General features: G+C 46.3%; 1 protein-coding gene across 1 annotated transcript in view; it reads left to right on the forward strand.

Moving 5' to 3' along the window:
* WASHC3 (WASH complex subunit 3) overlaps positions 1-18599 on the forward strand; it is a 505398-nt gene that overhangs the window by 398468 nt on the left and 88331 nt on the right. Inside the window, exon 5 of the mRNA XM_044087748.1 lies at positions 11627-11743. Within this exon, the coding sequence (XP_043943683.1) occupies positions 11627-11743 (117 nt within the window). The remainder of the gene's footprint in view (positions 1-11626; positions 11744-18599) is intronic.

The following is an 18599-nucleotide window of genomic DNA, read 5'->3' on the forward strand; positions in this document are numbered from 1 at the left end:
CTCCAAGATGCATACTGTCATATCAAAAGAGATGGGCAATCCGGGAGATTTCTTCGCTTCCGGCTGAGAGAGAGTCATTACCAATTCAGAGCCCTGCTGTTTGGCCTCTTCCCATCCCCCAGGGTGTTCACCAAATGCACAGCAGTGGTTGCAGTTCACCTGAGACTTTTGGGATTCCATGTGTTTTCATACCTCAACGACTGGCTCATTTCTGTTTCCACCAAGCCTCTACTAATTCAAGCCAGGGACTACTTGCTCCAGCTATGTCTTCAACTGGGTATCACAGTGAACTATGCCAAGTCTCAGCTGTCCCCCACTTATATCCTGGAGTTTATTAGTGCTCATGTGGACATGGTGACTCAAATTACAAGCTTATATCAAGCATCCTATATCTTCTCATACTTTCCCACCAGCAAGGTCGGCTTTACATCTCCCGGGATCTGTGGTATCTTCCATAACTGTAGTAAACCTAGCAAGATATTCATGAGGGTACTACAGTGGAAGCTTGCAGTACAGTCGTCTATAAGGTGACAGACCCCATCTGCTCTAATAAGAATTGCAAGAATTTGCAAACAACGTACTACCTGGTGGCTTGCAGCAAAAGAAGTTTCTCAGGTATGTCCAAAAGGGCCACCCACAACCACAGCGACTATGGTCACCTCCCAACTAAGGTGGGGGGAGCATTACTTGGTAAGGACAGTCCAGGGTATTTGGTCCCAGTTAGAGGACAATCTACACATCAGTGTCCTGGAAATGAGGGCAGTCCTATTAGCGCTGCAGGCATTTTAAGATGCTCCCCCTCCAGGGGTAATTACCATCCAGACAGACATTATGAAAGTAGTCTATAGTACATCAACATGCAAGGGGAGTCTGATCCTATCCCCTATGTCGAGATGCAATGAGAGTTTGGCAATGGGCAATTTTTTCCAGCTGCTTTCTTTAGGCAATACATATTCCAGAGATATTCATCCTGCTAGCTGACAAATTGAGTAAGTCCATCTTACTCACTCACGAGTGGTCTGTCAACCCTCTGGTGATGTAAGTGGTTTTCTGTCAGTGGAGATGGCCGTGTGATCTCTTTGCTTCCTCTCAACTCCAGGTGCAACAGGTACTTCACCCTGATCCCCCCAGAGAGGGAGACACCGAGCAACTCTCTAGTCCACATTTGGCCCCCTGGACTCCTGTATGGATGTCCTTCAAGGATGCATCTGCAGTCATCACATATGGGTTGTCCTGCCTCAGGCAGCCCTTCGGTCGGCCGGATTCCAAAGTCTGGGTCCGGCATCGTCTGAAGTCGCCCCTTCCCCGACGTCAGAGCGCCTGGGGTATAAAAGCGTCAGCCGACGCCATCTTCCTCAGTCTTTCTTGCCGCGTGGTGCCCGAAGCAGAAGCAGTTCGCAAGTGCCGGTCGGCCAGCTCCTGTAATTCAAAATCCAGTAAATAGAGGTAGATACTCCAAGACAATCGAAGCCAACCAGGAACTTAATGCAAGAAGTAAATCAATGTATCCTTTATTGCTGATTTTCAGCAATAAAGGATACATTGATTTACTTCTTGCATTAAGTTCCTGGTTGGCTTTGATTGTCTTGGAGTATCTACCTCTATTTACTGGATTTTGCTACTTTTTTTGAGGTGGTACCTTATCCTGTTGGTGTTTGTTTTATCAGTATTGAGCTCCTGTAATTCAGCTAAACCGAAGACTTCAAAAGCTAAGTACCCCGTTGGGGACTCTTTCTTGCCTCAGCCGATGTCAGATAAAATTAATAATTGCTTAACTTGTGGGAAACAAATACCTCATAAGGATTTCCACTCTTACTGCCTACCTTGCCTAGGCCCAGACCACAACGTCTTGGCCTGTTCTGCCTGTGCTTCCTTCAACCGACGCACTCTACAACGTCGGTCGGGGTTTGCAGAGGAATTTTTTGGGGCTAGTTTTGCTTACAAAATGCCGTCGGAGACTCCGACTTCACATTTAATAAAGAAACGGAAGGACAAGGACCGACACACGCGGTCCGCGGTTTCGGCTGAAACCACGGCCCAGGCCTACCGTGAGTGTCTCGGTCTCGGCTGAAACCGAGTCCTTGGTACTACCATCCACCAAAACCGTACAAACGACAACCTCGGCCCTGGAGGCCACTACTGTATTGGTTGTTGAACCTCCATTGGAATCTGGTGTCCAGGAACCTTCCGACACCATTCCCTTAGAAAAAAACTACACCAGCACGTGGTGCAGCCAGGCCTCCTGCATCCATGTCTATTAAGGCATTCTCTAGGGCTAAAGCTGCTAAACACACAAAATCTATGCCTCCCAGGGTTATCCCTCAGGGACCCACTACAGGTTCTCAGATCCTTAGTCTAGCAGAGGACCTTATTTCATTAATTAGGGGCTCTCAGCCTCATCAGGACAGGGGCTCTCAACCTCCTACAGAAAAAAGGCCCAGGGTTGAGCCCTCTGATTCCCCTCTCCTCAGATGAGGCCTCTGATGGCTCTGCTCTCTCGGACTACCAGGAGGAGGCTTTTACGGCCTACGAGGATTCAGATGCAGAGGAATCTATCCCTTCGGCCTCCACTCCTGAAGAACTGTCTTTTGGGGAAACTCTGCACACTATGAGGGAGCATTTCCAATGGCAGGGCCAGGAATTCTCTGATTCCAGGAAAAGATTAAGGACCTTCTTGCATTCGCCTCAGCATAGACCTTTGGCTATTCCCCCTGTTTTGAATGTCATTGATGATGTGTACTCTGAATCTAGCACAACCCCTGACACTCTCCCTCCGGCTCCTGCCAAACCCGATAGGTACTACAGGGTCCCGGAATCACATCTTTTCCTTTACAAGGCCCACTCTGCTGATCCAGAAACTATTTCCCAGGGCCCTAAAGGGGTTGCAGCTGTCACTACAAAAAATCCACTCCCCTCTGAAAGGGAGTCCAGGGCTTTAGAGCGTTGGGGTAAAAAAGTGTATACTTCTGCTACCCTTTCTATGAGGACTTTAAACTTTCAATTTCAAATGACACAGTACCAAGAATATTTGTTAGATGAATTGCATAAAAAGCAAATCACTTCAGGATCTGGTACATAACTCTCAACAGGTTAGCAACCATTTCTTGCAGTGTGGTTATGATGCATTGGAAGCTTCATGTAGGTCAGCTATGACAGGTGCAGTCATACATAGGTATGCTTGGCTGAAGGAACAATCTCTGCCAGACCATGTTAAAGCAAAGCTTCTGGATGCTCCACTGGAAAAGCAAAAGTTATTTGGCTCCACTGCTCAGGAGGTCTTAAAGAAATTTGAAGAAAAGGCAAAATCTGTACAAACAGTCAAAGATTTTATGCAAGTCCAACCACCAAGATTCAGCAGAAATTGGCCTTCCAAGAACTGGTCCTTTCCAGACACAGACAGATTTCAGAGAGGCAAGAACAGGCGTGCCAGAGGTAGAGGGCAAGCTAGAGGCTCCTACAGAGGACGTCAATGGCAGCCTCCCAACTAGAGAGGTAGTGCAGGGCCTACAACTGCTGCACAAGGACAGACTCAATGACTTTACTTTGACACCACCAACCAGGGCTCAATTGGAAGCACCTTTGGGCGGAAAGCTTTCCTTATTTTCAGAAAATTGGCACATTATTACAAGGGACAAATGGACACTACAAATAATAGACAAAGGATACAGGTTCCATTCCCACACATTACCGAAAAGAAAAGGCATGCCAGACCTGCCACCAAATCAAAGGGCAGAGGCTTTGAAACAAATCTCCAACTTAATGAAAATGAAAGCAATAGAAAAGGTTCCTCTTGCAGAACAAGGCCAAGGATTTTATTCCAGACTCTTCCTTGTTCCAAGAAAAGAAAAGCAATGGAGGCCTATTCTCGAATTGTCCGCACTAAATACTTATCTCATTGTGCCAAAATTCAAAATGCTGACTCTACAGCAACTCCTTCCCATGCTGGGCAAGGGGTCTTGGCTGGTAACTCTGGACCTCAAGGAGGCATACCTGCATGTCCCTATCAGACAAAGCTGCAGAGGACACCTCAGATTTCTTGCAGGTTCAGAGCATTATAGGTTCATAGGTTCATACTAGGCTATCTGCCCGAGGGCATTTATAAGCCTAGCCCATAGTTTTGTGGCTTACGCCACCCCTTTAGCTTGGAGAAACTATGCCCTTTATTTTGCTGTGCCTCTGTCTAGCAGTGACACTGAGGTAACCCCTGGGGTGTATCTGCGATCCCCCATCCATTGGTCAAGATTCCTCTTGAACAAGGCCAGCGAGGTGCTCTGCCTCGCATAGACCGGGATTTTGTTCCACAGCATAGGTAGTGTTTGGGTGATGAATCTATCCCTCCAGCACGTCCTATCAATAACCGTGTCGAGGTTTAAGTCTCCCGCCCTTGTGGCTCTGAGGGATCTAGATTTTTTGAGATGAAGCATGTTCATCAAATCTGGGTTTGACATGGCCTTGTATGTCAGGCATAGGTCACCTCTGAGCAAGCGGTAAGCAACTGAATATAACCGGAGTTCTTTCAGTCAGGCAGCATAAGACAGATTTTTGAGACCCTTTATCCTTCTGGTGAAGAACTTTTGTGGCCTCTCCAGCTGCTGCAAGTGTCGGGTCAGATACATTCCGAATGGGGCATTGTACTCGATCATTGGTCTGATGAGTGATGAGTATAGGGAGACTATGACTTCCCTTGATCTAGATGTGAATCCCTTCATGATAAGGTGGGCAATGTAGAAGGTCTTCCTAACTACTTTAGCAATATGGGTGTCGAATGAAAGGCTACTGTCCACCTGGGTTCCCAGGTCCCTGATAACTTCTTCTGTGATCAGGGGATTGCCTCCTATATGGTAGCTAGGGGTGACCTTATTTTTCCCGAAGGGTATGACTATGCATTTCTTGGCATTTAACTTTAGGCCATGGCTCTGGCACCAGTTATCCATTTCTGTGAGACCCTTCTGAAGGATATCTTTGTCGGATGTGTTTTCGACTACGGCGCCCAGTTTGCAGTCATCTGCAAACTTTGTCAGCCATAACCCTCCTATGTTTGCTTGTACTTCAGAAAAGTAGATGCCAAACAAGAGTGGGCCCAGGACTGAGCCCTGTGGTACACCACTTGTGACAGGCTTTGAGTCTGACATGGCGCCAGCAACTCTGACCCTGTGGGTTCTGTCACTCAGCCAGTTTGCAATCCATCTTGTAATGTATGGGTTTACATTTAAGTTGATGAGTTTATCAATGATGCCCGAGTGGGGTATTGTATTGAAAGCCTTCGCCAGGTCTAGGTAGGCTGTATGGACTGCCTTTCCTTCGTCAATGGCCTTGGTGACTGTTTCAAAAAAGTCAACCAAGTTTAAGAGGCATGATCTGCCTTTGACAAAGCCAAACTGGGTTGGATCCAAAGTCTGCAAATTCCCTATGTCTTTATTTATGAGATCCATTATGATCCTCTCCATGGCTTTGCAGATAAGGCTTGTCAAGCTAATGGGACGGTAATTTCTAGGGTCGGTGGAGGCACCGCCTTTGTGGAGTGGGACCACAGTCGCTGTGCGCCACTCCCTGGGTATGTATCCGGAGGTGAGACTAAGATTAAACAGCTGTCCTAACTGTGGGTTTAATTCCTCGTTGAGTTCATGGAGCACACAGCCGGGGACACCATCAGGTCCCATGGATGCTGTGTTCTTTGCCTTGAGAGAGCAGTTCTCACCTGGGTTAGAGATGTTTGGGGGCAACAATCATTTGATATAGATATCTCTCCTTGAGGGGGAGAAGTTTGCACTGAACCTGTCAGCCAGTATGTTGGCAATGTCTGTAGGATCAGTAATCTTCACATCATTTTGAACTAATTCTGAGCATATCTGGGAGTTTCCTCCTAGGTTTCTGACATAGCTGAAGAATGCCTTATGGTTGTCTTTAGAGTCCTTAGCTATTTTTTTCTCAAAATTAGCTTTGGGTGATTTTATGAGAGCTCTTAGCTTTTTACTTATAGTGATCAGCGGTGTCTTACCTTTTAAGGATTTTGCTCTATCTTGTAGTAGCTTCCTCCTTTTGTTGTAGAGTTTGTTTATGGCTGGGGTCCACCAGACTGGACGCTTGCCTTTGGTACAAAGAGTCTTTGTTTTGCTTGGGATTGCCTGATCCATGCAGCCTGCAGGTGCTGGTAGAAGGCATTTGTAAGTGATTCAGCGGTTTGAGTAATGTTTACCGCCGGTTCAGGGGCCTTAAAGGAGACCACACTAGTCTTTAGAAGTGTGAAGTCGGCTTTCGAGAAGTTCTTTACTGTGGTCTTTTTTATTTCGGTTGGGGGATGAGGACCTCCAGCGAGATTAGTTTGTGATCTGATCTCACCAGTGAGGGGTATACTTCCAGTGTTGAACATTGTGCTCCCATGTTCATGATGATGAGATCAAGTATGTTTTCTCCTCTTGTGGGGATGGTGACTAGTTGTTCCATGGCATTTGAGTTTATGAATTCCAGGAACTTTTGGGCTAGAGTGTTTGGGCTTGAGTAGTGTTCCCAGTCTATATTAGGGTAGTTGAAGTCACCTAGTATGATGGTGTTCGGAGATACATTTATCCCCTCCAGTGTTTTCTGGAAGGCCATATGAGGTTCCTGAGTTTGCGAGGGTGGCCTGTAACATGCTACAAATTGCAGAGCAGTCTTGCCTATGGTTAATTGCACCTGGATGGTTTCCGATGCATTGTGCGTTGCCACCAGTCTAGAGGTATGGGTGTCCTTGATGAATATGGATACCCCTCCTCCTTTCTTGGTATTGTCCGGGTTTTGGGGCCGGAACGCATGATATGAGGTATAACCTGATAGTGCTGGGGTGCTCTCAGGAGCCTTGAACAATTCTCTGCATTGCCCTTTGGCTTATCTACTGCGCCCAGAGTATTCACGAAATGCCTGGCATCAGTAATTGCACACTGCAGACTTCAGGGGATGCAAATATACCCGTATCTGGACGACTGCCTTATACAAGCGGGCAGCAAACAAATTTTGGTAAAACACTTGAATTATGCCATCTATCTTCTTCAGGCCTTGGGATATACAGTCAACATTCACAAGTCAAGACTGGTACCATCCCAAAGAATAACTTTTCTGGGTGCGGATCTAGACACAACCACCCAAATGGCTTTCCTCACAGAAGAAAAACAAAACCAACTACCGGATTACTTCAAAAACCTGTCAAGACAAACTCAGCTGACTGCAAGGAAAATCCTGCAGGCCCTGGGTTACATGGCTTCTTGCATTCTTCTGATTCCTCAAGCAAGGCTACATATGAGGAAACTCCAATGGTACCTAAGGAGTTTATGGACTCAGCACAGTCACAGCTTGGAAACTTTGATACCACTCATCCCATGCCTTCAAAGGGAATTTCTGTGGTGGGCTTAAGCAAGCCAGTCAAACAGGGGTTTGCCCTTCAGTAAACCAATAGCCAGCCAAACCATTACAACGGACGCTTCAGACCACGGATGGGGAGCGCACATGGAGGGAAGATGCATTCAAGGGCTATGGTCACAAAAAGAGCTATGCATGCACATAAACTAAAAGGAAATGCTGGCAGTGATACATGCAATCGAGGCCTTCAAGTTATTTCTACATCAAGGCCACCTGCTAATAAGGACAGACAACACTACAGTTATGTGGTACATAAACAAGCAGGGAGGCACCCATTCCTACCCTCTTTGCAGACTTGCAATGAATCTATGGGAACTTTCCTTGACTCTCAATATACAACTGCAATCCCAGTTTGTACCAGGAAAGGACAATATACTGGCGGACAGCTTAAGCAGGAACATCATGGATGCACACGAATGGATGCTGCACCCAGACATCTTCCATCAGATAACACAATCATGGAGGAGACCGGACATAGACCTCTTTGCCTCCCCACACAATCATCAGCTGGAGAATTTCTGCTCAAGGACATACCACCCACAAGCATGGAAAGTGGACGCTCTCTCCTTCAGCTGGAGAACTCTAACAGTGTATGCATTCCCACCTCTTCCATTAATGACCAAGGTCTTACTGAAGATCAGGGCAGAGCAGCCAAGATTGATTCTGATAGCTCCGGACTGGCCAAGACAGCACTGGTACCCATTGCTAAAGAGCATGTCACGGACAAAACCATGGCTTCTGCCACAATGGCCGCTTCTCCTGACACAGCACAATTACAAAACTCTGCATTCCAACCTGAAAACATTACAACTAGCTGCCTGGAAAATACCTTGACTCATCACCAGGATAAGCTATCCAAGAGAGTGAAGGATATCATCATGGAAGCTCGCAGGCCTTCCACAAGAAAGGCATACTCAACAAAATGGAAAAGATTTCACACCTGGAGCACCTCAAAGGGCCTAGATGCAACAGTTATGAACATGGCACATATCCTGGAATATTTGGCAGAAATGCTCCACAATGGCCTGTCTTACTCTTCCATTAAAATTCATGCTTCAGCAATTTCAGCAGAGTACAATACTGATCCACCTGTCTTCTCTCATCCTCTGCTAAGACAGTTTCTAAGAGGAATTAAAAACATCAATCCTCCAAGGAAACCACCAATGCCTACTTGGGACCTTAACTTCGTCTTGGAAAAACTAACACTGCCTCCCTTTGAACCAGCAGCATCTGCAGAACTACAGTTCCTCTCTTGGAAGACTGCCTTCCTTCTGGCCATAACCTCAGCAAGAAGAGTATCTGAGTTACAGGCCCTCATGGCAGTACAACCATTTCTTATTTTTCATCAAGACAGAGTTTCATTGAGAACCAATCCTTCATTTATGCCAAAGGTGGTATCTAGGGTCTCATTAAACCAAGCTATTCACCTGCCTACCTTCTTTCCAAATCCACAAAACAAAGGGAAAAAGCTTCTGCACACCCTGGACATACACAGACAGTTGCGCTACTACTTGGACAGAACTAAAAATTACAGAAAAACTGACCAGTTGTTTGTAGCATATGCTGCTGGTGCACAAGGAAAAGCAATTTCAAAACAGGCAATTTCAAAATGGATAGGGAATTGCATTCGTTTCTGTTACTCCTTTCATGGAAAAACTGTGCCAGCTAACATTAGACCTCAGTCGACCAGAGCCACAGCCACCTCCACAGCCTTCTTAAGAGGGGTGGCTACCAAGGACATTTTAGAAGCTGCTACATGGAGCTCCGTGCATACATTTTCCAAGCATTACAACTTAGCTTTATATTCCAGATCCAGAGCAGGCTTTGCTACGGCAGTCCTGCAGGGCATTTTAGCTACACCATCCTTTACATAGATCCTCCACCCCTAGATTGGCTATGGTATTCTACCCATATGTGATGACTGCAGATGCATCCTTGAAGGACATAGTACAGTTTTGTACCTACCATAAATGTAGATGTCCGATAGGTATGCATCTGCAGTCAGGTTTACCCTCCCTCCTTCCCCTCTGTGGTATTTCTTGGGTACATTCCCCTCTCATAGCTAGCTGGGGTTATCTATTATGGTGTATTTGTTTTTATATATGTATATATATTTTAGTGCATGTTTGGAATTTATTGCATTTCTCCAAATTTAGCCTTCCTTAGAGGGCACCTGGCATCTGGGGCAAGAAAAACTGAGGAAGATGGCGTCGGCTGATGCTTTTATACCCCAGGCGCTCTGACGTCAGGGAAGGGGCAACTTCAGCCGACGCCGGACCCAGACTTTGGAATCCGGCCGACCGAAGGGCTGCCTGAGGCAGGACAGCCCATATGTGATGACTGCAGATGCATACCTATCGGACATCTACATTTATGGTAGGTACAAAACTGTACTTTTTCCTTCTACCCCTTTGATTCCCAAATTTCCACAGAAAGCATCTTACCAGAATTGCAAAGTAATCCTCTTTGCTCTGTTCCGGCCTTGACAAGTATGGCTTCCCTTCCTGTGGCATCATCTGATGTACTCCCCTTGGTTGTTGGAACCGAACCAGGATCACCTTTCTTACCCATCAGGAATAACTTAACTGGGCATTTGGGCCCTCAAGTTGAACACATGGGTTCTCAACTTCTAATGTTGGCTAGAAAGTTAAAGTTTTCCTCTCTGGTCAAACACATCCTCATATCCTCTCAGAAAGATTCTGTTAGAAAGGTGTAGAAAAGTGGGAAAGATTCTCCACTTGGGCTGTCCAGAGACAATCAGACCACTTTTTGGCACCCATTCCAGCTATTCTAGATTTTCTTGTTTCCATATTTAACAGTGGTGCTAGTTAATCTACCGTTAAGGTTCAACTTGCAGTTATCTCGAATTTTCATGTAGGACGTAACTATTCTTCTTTGGCATCATCTAGATTATGTAAAGCTTTTCTTAAAGGTAATTTTTTACTTCAAACCCCCCCATTAAAGTTTCTACTACACTTTGAGATTTAAATATACTACTTCAAGCCCTGACTCAACCCCCTTTTGAACCAGCTGCCAAGGTGGATTTTTGTCTTTGAAAAATATTTTTCTGGTCCCAATCACATCAGCCAGGTGAGTGTCATAACTCCAGGCTCTCTTCTAAGCCACCATATCTAATTTTTCAGGAGGACAGGGTGTCTGTCTGCACTAATTCTTCCTTTGTACCTAAGGTGGCTTCAGAAACAGCTATGAGTCAGTCCATCAACCTCCATGTTTTCTTTCCAGATTTTTCCAACAAAGGAGAATACATGCTGCACCTTTTAGATGTGCATAGGAAATTTCGATTCTGTCTCCACAGAACTAAAGATTTCAGAAAATCAGACCAGCTGTTTATTTCCTTTTCCAAAACCAAACTGAGTAAATCTGTCGCAAAGGTGGCTTTAGCCAAGTGGCTGACTGATCGTATTTCTTTTCCCTATAAGGAGAATAGGTTGACATTTCCTGAACCTCCTAAGGCTCATTCCACTATACCTGTGGCCACATTCTCTCCCTTCTGGTCTAGAGATTCTGTAGAAGACATTTGCAGAGCTGCCACTTGGTGTAACAGTCATACCTTCATTGCTCACTAAAATTAGATAGTCTTTCTAGAAACAGAGCAGCATTTGGCTCCGCTGTACTCTGGAATATCCTAGCTGGGAACTCTGCCCCATTGGTTGAGGAACAGACAAAAAAGGCAACATCAAATACAACAATTATTTACTTAATATAACTATGCATCTGTGTTGTCGGTTTTCTTTCTTCATCGACCTCCCACCTTCCACCTCCCTTACTACTTAATTTTTTTTATTCTGTTCTTCTAATTCGACCTAGGGGTATTGTATTTACCTGACTGTGGATGAGCTCCAGCTCTTTCTTCTTTGTTCACCTTCCTTTATGCAGTTTCACTGGGATGTTTTAACTTTTTACTATGTTTTTGTTTGCACTTTTTAGCTGCTGTAGACAGTGGTGTAAGCTGAAGGGAGGGCAAATTTGACCTGAGGTAGCTGTTTATCGACAGGAAGATTTTAGGTAAGGGAGGAGCTCAAACTTTGTAGACACATCTTTAAACGTGGCCGAAGTAAGATCCGAGATCCCATTGGTTGAGGACGGACAAAACAAACAACACATATGCATAGTTATGGTGATTACATAACGTTTGCTTTATACTTTACCCCATTTGCAGGTTGTTTTGAACTCTAGTATTAAATTAGCTTTTATGATTTTTGTTAAATTTAAGGTTCAGCAAAATGGCGCAAGTGATGTGGAGCAACAGAAGAATGATTCACCTCCAGAAAATCTGGTAACCATAGCAAAAGATCCAAGATATGCCAGATATCTTAAAATGGTACAAGTGGTAAGTATTTGTTTTTAATTGAAAAAACACCTTGTTATAGTGAGGTGTTAACTCCAGTGAAGCAGTATGTCTGTAAAACAATATGAAAAAAATAGAACAATTTTATTCTGGACTTGTATTATATTCCTGCATAAGTGTGTGTGTTGGGAAGTGCTTTTTTTCAGTGTATTGTAAAATCTCACAAATGTTTCTTTTACTGTGGGACAGACACATTGAATTGCACTGTAGGTTACACATGCTTAATTTTAATGTTCGCAATAAGGTATGTGTTCATCCATGTGTTTTGCTATAAACGACATTCTGCAAGCTGTTTGACAAGTTGTATAAAAGGGTTATAGTAGAGATGACTTTCTTCTAATAGGTTTTTGTTAGTGGGCAGGTACAGAAGTTGATTATTGGAACTTATACTTCAAAACTCTAGATGTATGTGACTTTGAACTTGTATAGTCCACGGGTTATAAAATCATAGCTATTCTAAAAAGCAAAAAGGAACAGTGTTGACCTTCTAAACTGCTCATCTTACTTTGAAATGACATTGGTGTATATCCATATGATAAACTCCCCAGCACTGATTTCTGGCTTCATATATTATCTTAACATGTAGCAGATATTCTTGTAGGGCTCCTTTCTCTTGTCACCTGTTTGCTATATTTCAGTGTAAAAAGGGGATGTTAAGTTGTCAATCTCGCCTTCATTCTTGCTTGATGGGTTCGGAGCCGATCCCTCGGCTCCGACTCGGCACTTGCTAAGCTCGAGAGTCACTTTTACCAGCTCGAGGCAGCCCCATATCCCATGATGCAAGGCGGTAAGTACCCAGATCTCGTTTGCTGCTTCGCTTATGAGGTCCTCCTTTTACCAGCTCCTGGTAAGTGATTCACTTTTTGAATATTTAAGCCCCTTTTTCTTAAAAACCCTTAATTATTAGTTATTAGTTAATTATTTACATTTTGTGACAGAAAATCCCTGTCTTTTCTAATTTATTTTAGTCAAACTTTACCCATCCCATCCCCTCCCTGTTAGGGTGTGTGTGTTTTTTATACAAATACCTTTTGGTATTTTATTTAAGTTAATCTTTTGACTGGTGTGTGTGTGTGTTTGTGTTAAGCACCATGTCAAAGGAGAGGGTCTCAGGTTTTAAGAAGTGTGACTCGTGCTGTCAGAAGATGTCTCTGACAGACGGTCACACTTCTTGCCTGTATTGCCTGGGGCCTCTTCACCTGCAGGACTCCTGTGCTATTTGTCATTCCTTCAGCCAGAGAGTCCTGCAGGAAAGACGCAACAAACTGATCCTTAGGGGCCTTCTTGCCGGAGGGCTCTCCGGCTAAGTCGGCTCCATCTAAATCAGTTAAATCTTCCAAGGCCCAGGCTTCTGTGTCTAAGCCTGCGGCCTCGGCCCGACTTCGTTCGAGTCGAGATCGGCTCTGGCTGGAGCCGATTCTGGCTTAACAGCCTTCGCACCGATGGCTATCGGTGCCGAATCTGTATCGACCACTTCGGTGTCGGCTCCGATCGGTTCTGACCCCCATGTGGCACAGGCATCGGTGTCGGCTCCGATCGGCTCCGACACCGTTACTTTGGTGGCTGGATCGGCTCGGCTGGAGCCTATACATCGAGGCTTCCTGTCGGCTCCGAGAAGTCGGCTCCGACAGGATCTATAGTATCGGCTCCGGTGGCTCATTCCCGGAAGAGGGCGGGGGCTCCTTCCTTGGGGCCGCTACTTTCTGCTCCGGCTTCACCTCTTCTTCGAACGGAGCCATCGGAGCCGATCTTCAAGGTCATCCAGACTGTCAGATCATGACCTAGAGAGAGTGGTCAGTAGATTACTTAAGTCACAGGTACTGGCCCAAATGTTACATAGTCCGTCTCAACAGACGACTGTTGGTCCACACCCCGTTACAGTTCCTCCTTCAACTCTACCCCAGAGCTTGGAGTTGGAGTCTTCGGGAATGGTTACTGCTACGGCTGGAGGACGGATACCCCCTTCTGTTCCTTCAGCCTCTACTCTTATCTCCTCTTGAGACTTTCCTTAGAGGGATTCGGTGGTCGGGCTTCCATGGTCTCCTCCGAGGGGGTGAGTGGCATCGGACCCTTGTCCGAACCCGCTCTTCCCCTTGGAGCCTCGGCCTTGGTGAGATCGGCTCCGACATCTGCCTCGGAGACTTCCCTTTCGGTGGTCCCTGGAGTTCCTAGCTCTTCGGAGCGGGTTCTCTCGGACCTGCCTGGGAGGGGAGCATTCGAGGTGATGAAGAGTGTACTGGCCACTGGTATCAGTCAGCAGTCTGTTCCCGTAGCTCCTCCCTCTATAGTACCTGTTGACATCTCTGCCACTTCTCTTGCTACAGGACCCAGAGATCCTCCGCCTCAGGTTTCCCCATTGGGAATTTCCCCGTCTTCCGAGGATTCTGCTGATGTTTCGGGAGATCCTCCTAGGAAGAGAACTTGTAAGAGGAAGCATGTAGACTCCCGAGTCTGTCACTTCGGATACTGACTTTGATGAGTCAGAGGGATCCCCTAGATCCCCCTCTGAGGATGTCTCCTTCTCAGACATTCTAGAACTCCTGAAACAGAGGGGAAACTGGCCCACCAACAATCCCTCTGAGGATGAGTCAGTATACCTAGAGGCTTTTGGATCTCGGCCCTCCACCTCCTGGGTGTCTCCGCCTTTCGACCCCCTTATGCAGGTTATTGCACGAAAGGCGTGGGCAGCTCCTGACTCTGTAGAGCCAGTCCCTAGGAGGCCTTCTAAATTTATCACTGCCCCGTGTGACAAGCAATTCCTCACTAAGGGTGTCCCCGCTGATGCCATGGTGGTGGCTGCGGCCACCAAAAGGAACTTGCAGATCCTTCCGTGCCTGGCCCATCCTCCTAAAAAGGACTCTAGTAGGATGTATAGGTACGGTAAGCGGATGAATTCCTCAGCGAGCTTTGCTATGCGTGCGCTGAAATACCATAGTCACTTCACCAGAGACCAGAGGGATATCCTTAAGGAGCTGGGTGAAGTAGTTCAGGATCCTACAGCTGCAGGGGCTCAAGAAAAATTGCTTCGCAGCTAGGAACCCTCAATTCCATTGCAAACTCCTCCATGCGGCTAATATCTTATGCTGCGGATGGAGCAGTAGAGCCGCAGGTACAGGTGTGGCTCTTAGACGCCAAGCCTGGATGCGGCTATGTGATTTTATGGATCCCTTTAAGGCGTCCTTCACAAATTCTCCCTTTGATGGGTCAGCTTTGTTTGGCCCTCAGGTGAAGGAAACCTTGACCAGGTGCGAACAGGACGGCAAGACTCTTTCTGCTGTTGGAGTCCGTTTTCCACCCCTTCTAGACCTTATCCCAAAGGACAGAAAGGTGGGAAAATGTGGTTCCGTAAATCCCAAGGAGTCACGCCGATTCACGTGGTCAGTTTACCCCTAGAGGCAGAGGGGTAACAACAACAGACGCTCTAGAGGCAGAGGGGTCGAAAACCAGGGAAACAGGGAGCCTCTCTCTGACAAGCCCTTTCAGCATCCCTGAGGTGTTGCCCGGCTGTCCCTCCTTGGAGGCAGTCGGGAAGATTATCACTGTACCCAGAAGCCTGGCATTCCCTCACTCAAGACAGATGGGTACAGTCGATCATATCCAAGGGTTACATAATTCCTTTCGAGGAAAGTCCCTTCCCTCAAGTTCCCTTCCAGACGTACCACCCGGTCTAAGGGAGGTTGCAGAGTTAGAAGTCTCAAAACTACTGCAAAAAGAGCCATTCAGCCAGTTACAATAGACCAATAAGAGCCCGGAATGTACTCAAGGTTGTATTTGGTCTCCAAGAAGACGGAAGACTGGAGAAGAATATTGGCTGTGAGCAGACTCAACAAGTCTGTCAGGAAGACAAGATTCGAATGGTCACTCTTCAGTCAATTCTGCCCTTCTTACAGAAGGACAACTGGATGTGCTCAATAGATCTTCAGGATGCGTACTATCACATCAAAATTCACAGACGCCCAGGAGATTTCTCCGCTGGGCTGGGGTCCAGTCATTTCCAGTTCAGAGCCCTGCCCTTTGGTCTCACTACAGCCCCCAGAGTGTTCACCAAATGCATGGCAGTGGTCACGGCTCACCTGAGACGTCAAGGATTCCAGGTGTTTCCGTATCTCGACAACTGGCTCCTGTCAGCCACCACCAGGCATCAGCTTATACAAGCCAGGGATTACACAATAGACCTTTGTTCTCATTTGGGCATCTCAATCAACTTGAAAAGTCATCCTTATCGCCCTGCCAGTCTATTACCTTCATAGGCGTAAACTTAAACACTGTTCGGATGTCAGCTACCCTTACAGATCAAAGAGTTTCAGACATTCAGAGTCATGTCAGGATCATTCTGTCCAGCAAGAAAGTACAGGCCAGAATGGTTCTAAAGGTATTAGGTCTCATGGCTGCGGCCATTACTCTTCTTCCCCTGGCTCGATTCTACATGCGCCTTCTTCAGTGGATGCTGTTCACACAATGGTCATACCAGCAACTTCCAATGCGTCACCAGATTCTGGTGACACAGACATGCAAAGAGCATCTTGCTTGGTGGATCACATCGCCTCAGGTTCACCAAGGCAGGTACTTTGTACCCCCATCCTCGATAGCCACTGTCACCACGGATGCCTCCCTGATCGGGTGGGAGGTCATTATCAGGGCAGGATGGTTCATGGGACGTGGCAGCCGGTCGAGTACCATCTGCACATAAATGTCCTGGAGATGAGAGCAGTGCTTTTAACGTTGCAAGCCCTCAACGACTTTCTTCCCGTAGGGACAATTGCAGTCCACACAGACAACATGTCTGTAGTTTGGTATATCAACAAACAGGGCGGAACCAAGTCCTACCCCTTGTGTCGAGAAGCGCTCAGACTATGGCAATGGGCGATCTCCTCTCATCGGTTTCTGGTAGCAACGCATATCCCTGGGAAAACCAACATTGTAGCGGACAGATTGAGCAGAGCTATTCTCATGCCTCACGTGTGGTCTCTCAAGCAATCTATAGCGGAAGAGATTTTTCTGGTATGGGGTCGTCCATGTTGCGATCTTTTTGCTACTCCACAAAACAGCAAATGCCCAGACTTCTTCAGCCTCTTCCCTCTATCAGGCCATCCCTCAAGAGACGCTCTGACCCAGGATTGGCCCCAGGGACTTCTTTATGCCTTCCCTCCATTTCCTCTGATCCCTCAGGTGATCCAGAAAGCTACCGTTTTGAGAGCCAAATTGATTCTCATTGCCCCTTACTGGCCTCGACAAGTTTGGTTCCCATTCCTCCATCATCACCTTTTGGTGCAGCCGTGGCATCTGGACCCAGTGCCAGATCTTCTGATTCACCAATCGGGTCAGCTGCACCAGTCAATCCCTTCTCTCAACCTCACAGCATGGTTGCTCCACTTCCTTCCTTAGCCAGGCTTCCTTTGATCTCTAACCCAGTTAGAGACATCATAGTAGCTTCGCTAAAATCCTCTACCAGGAGGATTTATACAAGCAAATGGAAACGTTTCTCTTATTGGGCTAAGGCCCAGAATATTGATCCTTTTACTGCCCCTGTTCAGGCAGTCCTGGACTTCTTAGCAGAGATTTTTCATGCAGGCTCCTCTTCTTCCACAGTCAGAGTTCAATTGGCTGCTATTTCCAATTTTCATGTCGGGATAGCAGATCACAATATTATGTCCCATAGGCTCTGCAGGGCCTTCTTGAAAGGAATTTTCCTACTAAAGCCTCCAATCAGGAATCCTCCTCCTCAGTGGGATCTAAATTTAGTGCTGACATCCTTGATTCTTCGCCGCTTCGAGCCAGCTGTTTCTTGTTCCCTGAAATATCTTTCTTGGAAAACTTTATTCCTAGTGGCTATTACATCTGCCAGGAGGGTGTCTGAACTTCATGCTCTTTCGGTTCGACCCCCCTATTTGGTTTTTCACAAAGACAGAGTATCTTTGAGAACTAACCCAACCTTTTTACCTAAGGTCGCTTCAAAGAACAATTTGAATCAATCCATTGATCTCCTGTATTTTTCCTCATTATTCAGGTAGAGCTGAACATAAACTACATTATCCTTATGTCCACCGTCAACTTAGATATTATTTGGACAGAACAAAAAATTTAGAAAATCTGATCAACTTTTTGTTTCCTATGCGGATAATAAAAAGGCCTTCCTGTTTCTAAAGTGACCTTGTCCAGATGGCTTTCTTCGGTCATCTCTGAAATTTATACTCAGGGGAAAACAGCTGTGCTCAAAACCTAAAGCACATTCAACTAGGAGCTTAGCTACTTCTACAGCTTTTCAAGCTAGACTTCCTTTGGACACTATTTGTGCAGCGGCCACTTGGGCTACTCCTCACACTTTTGTTTCCCATTACAAATTGGACTTGGCCTCCAGGGACAGAGCCAGTTTTGGCTCTACAGTCCTCAAGAGTTTGTTCCATTGAGCCACCCAGGATAGAGGTGCTAGGGACGCGGTCCCATCAAGCAAGAATGAAGGCGAGATTGACAACTTAACATTAAGAAGTTATGTACCTACCATATAACGTTCCATGTTAGTTGTCTTCTCTCGCCTTCTTTCTTGCGACCCTCCCTCCTTCCCCCTGGCCTGGACAGACCTTGTTATCAGAAACTGTTATGCTGAAGACCATTCAGACCTGGTCCTTCTTCCATCTGTAAGTTTTCTTTCTTCCTTTGGGAAGTATTTTATGCTTGGTGCTATTGCCCTTTGTCAGCAAACGAGATCTGGGTACTTACCGCCTTGCATCATGGGATATGGGGCTGCCTCGAGCTGGTAAAAGTGACTCTCGAGCTTAGCAAGTGCCGAGTCTGAGACGAGGGATCGGCTCCGAACCCATCAAGCAAGAAAGAAGGCGAG

This window comes from Protopterus annectens, chromosome 11.part0 (genome assembly GCF_019279795.1).
Source record: "Protopterus annectens isolate FY-2018-M chromosome 11.part0, PAN1.0, whole genome shotgun sequence".
Lineage (NCBI taxonomy): Eukaryota > Metazoa > Chordata > Ceratodontiformes > Protopteridae > Protopterus > Protopterus annectens.